Here is a 5,936-nt window from a genome sequence, read left to right on the forward strand (position 1 = left end):
TACAGGTCTATCTAACCTCTAACTCATTAACAATGTTCATTGCTGTTGTCCTTAAACATTTCAGAAATTTTAATTAAGAAAATAAAGCAATTGTTCCCTAGACTCATCTTTTGTGTTCTGTTCGCTGTGAATCAGAAAGGTGCTGTTCTTGAAGTCCAGTCAGTCTCTGTTATCTTTCTTCCCAAGAGGAATTCCATCCAATTCCATCAAACTTCTTTTTCTTCTGCTCGCCTAAGGATGAACTGAAATGAAGCAATTAGTATTTCAGTGGCAGAAAATAGGCTGTCATATACACCTCTCCGGTGCTTTTGATGCACAAATGGTGTCCTGCCAAAACAATCTTCTGTTTGGTAATGTTGGGCAGTTTCAAAAGAAGCTTATCAAAAATCTATTTTGTAGATAATGAAAGAAAATAATAATAAAATCAGAGTAAGAATTATTATCCAGACTTATCTTTCTGTTCTCTTTCAATAAGAACGGTGTCATTAATGAAGTCCAGTCGGTCTCATTCCTTCTCTCTTCCCAAGAGGCTGCCCGTCTAATGCTGCTGAAAACTCCATTGTCCATTCTGGGAATGCTGTGCTGTTCAGATAGTGTCAACAAATTTAAGAAATGGTTCACATCTTTAAATCTTTTTTTGTTTTGTTTAAAGCATGTGGCATTTTTTAGCAGTAACAAATGGAACAGGAACAGGAGCAGGAAGCTAAAAACACAACGGAGCCAGGCACAACCAGGACCCGGGCTCACACGATGCGGAGATCAGGTGCAGAGCCTCGAGTGAAGTGAGCGCCTGGCTTTTAAAGTTGAACTGAAACAGGGTAGGAACAAGGAACAGATGCGGGGAATGAGGCAAATCAGGAAGGGCTGGAGCGCCCTTAAGAGTAGGGGTTTGTGATTGTGATACAGGTTGGCATATTTATTTTATTTTATTAGGTAGATTCTTTTCAACATGCTTTTACATAATATGTTGTAACAATGATTTCAAAAAGAAACTACAGAAGCCTTACAAATTAAAAATATCTCACCGTGCCAATGTGTCTTCAGGCTTCCCATGTACAAAAAGGCCCAAGGACTCCAGCAGTCTTACAACCACTGTCCTGTTTGCCTCACCAGACACGATCTCTATTCTGTTGTAATCCACGATGACCCCGTTTTTCAGGTGATTTATCATGTCCTTCCTCGCCTGTTGAGAGGTCATCCTGATCTCCTCTGCCGTGGAGAGGCAGAGGAGATAAAAGCTTTATTTTATGATCATTCGTCCAACCACTCCAGAGATTGTCCTTCTCCATTAAACGACTTCCTGGAGACACCGTAATCATATAGGAGCTCTTCTCCCACTACAATCTCTCTTTTTGCCAAGAACAGAATTGTTATGTCAGTCTTTTCGTCAATTACAAAAGATTCTTTAATTGGTCTGAGGTTGGCTTTTTTGTTTGAATGATTTATGCGCCTTCCAATTGTGTCCATATCCGGGTGGCAGGTGCAGTGTTCTTCACGCGAATCAATGCACATTTTTTGTTTAGGTCCATCAAAAAAGAATAGATATCCCATGTCTCCTTCTGCCATCTGTGCCATTAGGGCTTCTCCAGCTGTCTTTGTGATAACCTTGCCATGGTAATCACATACCACCTCTCCCTTCTGGAAACGCCTGGAAGTTATAACCTTCTTCCCTTTCACAGGATCGTCAACGATGTGCAGGCCTCTCCAGGTTTGGAGTTTTACCAGATTTTCAATGTCCTTGCCATTTGGTTGGACTTCTACATGCGGCTTCCAGTTCTGAAGTACCTCGGACACAGCTGGTGTATTGGTTGACCATCCCATTTTTTCTATATAATGGGTCACTTGGCTTTCTGTTGGTAACCGTCTATTGTATTGATCTGTAGTGAGATATCAGAAATCCACCCAAAGAATATATCCAGTAATAGACTCTTGAAATATTACTCTTTAAAAAGGGAAGAAATCCTGTTCTTACCGAATATGTTCTGTTGCCTCCTTTTCCTCTGCTCAGCTCTCCATCTATTGTAACAGTGGCGATCGTGAATGCCGGTCACTCTCAGGCGCTCTTTCTTTCTAGGAGGCTGCCCATCTAATGTCACGGGAAAAATCTGTATCAGCTTCTGGAAGGCTGCAGCATCATCCATCTTTGGGCATCTATATGCAGCAGCTGCCACAGTGGACCTATTTATAAAAAGAAAACTTAAATATCTCAGATCTAAGACAGAGTGGCTAAAAGGTAACTGAAAGAGGGATATTGAATTAAAACTTACCGTATAGCAGCTGTACGTTCTTGTCCATAGCCTGAAGATTGCTCTCCTGATGATGAACTGAAGTTTAAAAAAATATGAGAAATTTATGTTTATCCTAAATATTGACTTTCAAATACTGAATTTGGATATCACTGTGACACTTACAGAGATCCTGCTTCTACAATGCCATGAATTAGTTCGCTGGCTGAGCACATGTCCTCATCTGTCAGCCTTCTGGCTAGGTTTTCAACAGTTCCATTTGAAACACCTAAATAATCATTCAGGACAGTTTTCTGATCAATAGGTAGCTTCTTTATTTCCATTTCAAATGCCCTTCTTGCAACATAGCAAGTAATCAGTGGTAGGTGGTACCTGCAAAACAAACATATATAAAATAGTTGTTTTCAAGCCACAGAAAAGTAAAAAGAAAATACATCAAAATAATTATATAATTCAATTTACTTCTCATGCAGTCTTCGCAGATCATAGGTAGGATTGTGAACTGGTTCTCCTCCTGCATACACAAAAAAATGTTCTATTTCCATCCTGCAGTTTGCATCACAGCGTAAGTTAATGAAGTAGCAGTGAAACATCTGAGAAAATAAAAAAAATAAAAATGCAGTTTAAATGCAGTATTCTTCACATACCATTGAATGCTAAAGACAGTTTTTAGCAATGAAATATCAAAATATAACCTTCAACTCACCTTTTCCTCTTCTTCATTTAGTGCAAAGGAAGCTAGTCGCTGAGTTGCAGCCATGCGCTCTTTGACAGAGATTATTACCCTGTTTTGCCCACTTTTATTCACAACAATTTTTCGCCGTATCCAATCCAGGACCTGAATTCAGAAGATTTTTTTAGTACAAATATTAATTAAAAACAATTTCTCGAAAAGAACATCTATAATCAAAATTCTTGGTTGTATGAAGGGATGCTTACTGTCATATTCTTTACCACCCCTGGGCGCTGAAGGTGCTTCAGCTGGAGAATGGCCTGCAGGTAAAGCATCACAACAATCCGTTCACTTGTGGTGATGTCTGCAGAGGCGTGTGTCTTGCCCAGTATCCGCTGCACATCTTTCTTTGCAACACTCAACACCTTCAAGCAATCGCTTAGTTTAGGTGGAGGACTCTGCAGCTGTGTTAGTCTGGGGGAGAGAGAACAATACTATCAGCCTCCAAAAGGCAAAATTCATGTGTTTGAATAGAAAAGCAAGTACAAGTTGAACCAACATTTAATAAGTAAAGTACCTCTTTCTGGTTATTTCCTGTCTGACACTCTTGTTGTTTCTCTTTTTTATATCCTTTAGATTGCTCTGGAAGTCTATTAAACTCTTAGCTAGACTGGGATCCTCCACTTGCAGGTTAGTGTTTTTTCGGATGAAGAGCAGGAATCTGCTGATATTAATGATATAACCTGCAATGGTCTGGTGAGACAACCCAGTCATCTTCAACTGGGAAACAAATGTCTGCATTTTGGAAATGTCCTTCAGAAAACTTAAGGAAACATCTGATGGATCCATAAAAAACAGGAACCTGGAGACATTTTCAACCTGAAAAACATATATAGAGAAAGTCATTATTTTTATGACCAACATCCTGTGAAGTTTAAGCCGAGTAAAACCATGTACCAAATACCTACCTCCTTGGAGCAGTTTACCATTCCCAGGCCCTGGATAAGGTATTGTTTAAAGCCAGCCAGGAGAGGAGAATCAAGAGAGTGTTTTCTGTAAAGTCCAGCCAGGGCAACTCTTTTTCGGAGAGCTTTTAGATTACCTTTAACTGACACCCTGTAGATATAAGACACATGGACAATTACATGTATTATAAGTGTTTCCGTTTTCTTAGTTGGCTTCTGGGAGAAAATGGCTTTAGATGTGGCCCTGTGTGAATGTGTATATCTACCAATTCACTGACATCCCAATTAAGGCTACATTTTTTCTTGCCTCTGTGAAACAAAATCTAATTTTATACATACAACGTGCAAATAAAAAATAAAGCACTAGAAACCCTATTGAGCAGAGAGTCTTACTGTTCCCCATCTTCCCCTTCCTCCTCCGCTTCTGCTTCAGTTTCTGGAGCAGCCTCTGGCATCTCTTCCTCCTGGACAGTGGCCTCTTGCTCAGGGCCGCTGGAATGCAGGTAGATTCTTTTCAACATGCTTTTACATAATATGTTGTAACAATGATTTCAAAAAGAAACTACAGAAGCCTTACATATTAAAAATATCTCACCGTGCCAATGTGTCTTCAGGCTTCCCACGTACAAAAAGGCCCGAGGACTCTAGCAGTCTTACAACCGCTATCCTGTTTGCCTCACCAGACACAATTTCTATTCTGTGGTAATCCACGATGACCCCGTTCTTCAGGTGATTCATCATGTCCTCCCTCGCCTGTTGAGAGGCCATCCTGATCTCTTCTGCCGTGGCGTGCTTCATACACGCCCTCTTCAAGTGAGCAGGAAGCTGATCAAAAGTATTCAGGCACATCTTGCACACCAGGGGAATCCTCGCGGGTTTCCTTTGAAAATAAATTATACCATCTGTGTATAGAAACAAGCTAAGACTGATTTCTTAAATTATCCTTAATTTTCTCTCTCATAGTTTGAGCATAATGATTTCATTGTATTTATATAAGAATTGGTCATTGCTCCAAAATAAATAATGGTTTCATAAAAAAGTGAACACTTACTTGGTCTCAGTCACAGACTTTCCAATAGGAGCCATTGTGGAGTTCAGCAACTGCAGGTCCTAGAAGTGGGGAAGGAATTTTAAAAGAGAAATTGAATTACAATACAGAAGGAATGGCTGAGGGATCACTGAAATATATATATATACAAATTCCAAAGACTGAGTCCATATAGAAACAACTACCTTTCATATTCAGTATAAGATGGAAGATGAATTGGCCCTGAAAATCCACTGCAATGAGAAACTGCTCATGCCATTGCATATGAACAAACATACATTCTCATCTATATTCATTTGCAGTTACACTATTGCAATTAATCAATTAATCACATGATGAGATTCTTGATATTAGATTAGTAAAAACAATATCAATGCACTGAGAGACGCTTAAGAATAAAGATGCATCTGCCTGACTGCATATTAGTTTTAAAAGGTTATCAGCAAATGCATTTAAAAGTAAAAATATAAAGTCTTACCTCTTGATCGTAGTGGTGATTCAATATCCAGGACCTTAGTCAAGTCTCAGAGTTACTGTACCTCCTGTCTCGATTGCAGGTGAAAAGTGAAAGGTATATTGCACTCAGCAGAAAGTTACCCCGAGCAAAGACTCCACCCCTCCCAGAAAACAGCACTCCCCTTTGGCAAAGCAGTGGGTGGAGGAAGCCTTTGCTACCATTATCAAACACAGAAATCGTTATAATTTAATTTTAAAAACATGGCTAAGCATGGGTTTAAAGTATATTCAACGGTGCAAGTGCATTCAAAGAAATAGAGTTTCCCAAGCCCTCAGAAAGAATTGCCATTTCTAAAGATGTCTAGTTTCAAGCATTAACATCCAAAGTACCTGTCTTAGCTGGAGCAGGGAGTTTGCTAAGCCACCTGAAAGAATTACCATATCCAAAGATGTCTAGCTTCAAGCATTAACATCCAAAGTACCTGTCTTAGCTGGGCCAGGTAGTTTGCCAAGCCATGTGAAAGAATTACCATTTCCAAAGAAGTCTG

The 5,936-nt window shown here is 39.6% G+C and overlaps 1 protein-coding gene across 1 annotated transcript; it reads right to left on the reverse strand.

The window, feature by feature from the left end:
• Positions 1-1,251: 1,251 nt before the first annotated feature.
• LOC148810917 (uncharacterized) lies at positions 1,252-4,970 on the reverse strand. Its single transcript, XM_088908835.1, has 12 exons — positions 4,936-4,970; positions 4,480-4,764; positions 4,278-4,376; positions 3,888-4,035; positions 3,497-3,798; positions 3,186-3,393; positions 2,953-3,084; positions 2,709-2,839; positions 2,412-2,618; positions 2,268-2,324; positions 1,973-2,178; positions 1,252-1,877 (listed from the first exon to the last, which is right to left on the reverse strand). The coding sequence occupies exons 1-12, from the start codon at positions 4,968-4,970 to the stop codon at positions 1,252-1,254; spliced, it is 2,436 nt and encodes an 811-aa protein (XP_088764961.1).
• Positions 4,971-5,936: the final 966 nt, after the last annotated feature.

Source organism: Atractosteus spatula, assembly GCF_055471065.1.
Source record: "Atractosteus spatula isolate fAtrSpa1 chromosome 17 unlocalized genomic scaffold, fAtrSpa1.hap1 SUPER_17_unloc_3, whole genome shotgun sequence".
NCBI lineage: Eukaryota > Metazoa > Chordata > Actinopteri > Semionotiformes > Lepisosteidae > Atractosteus > Atractosteus spatula.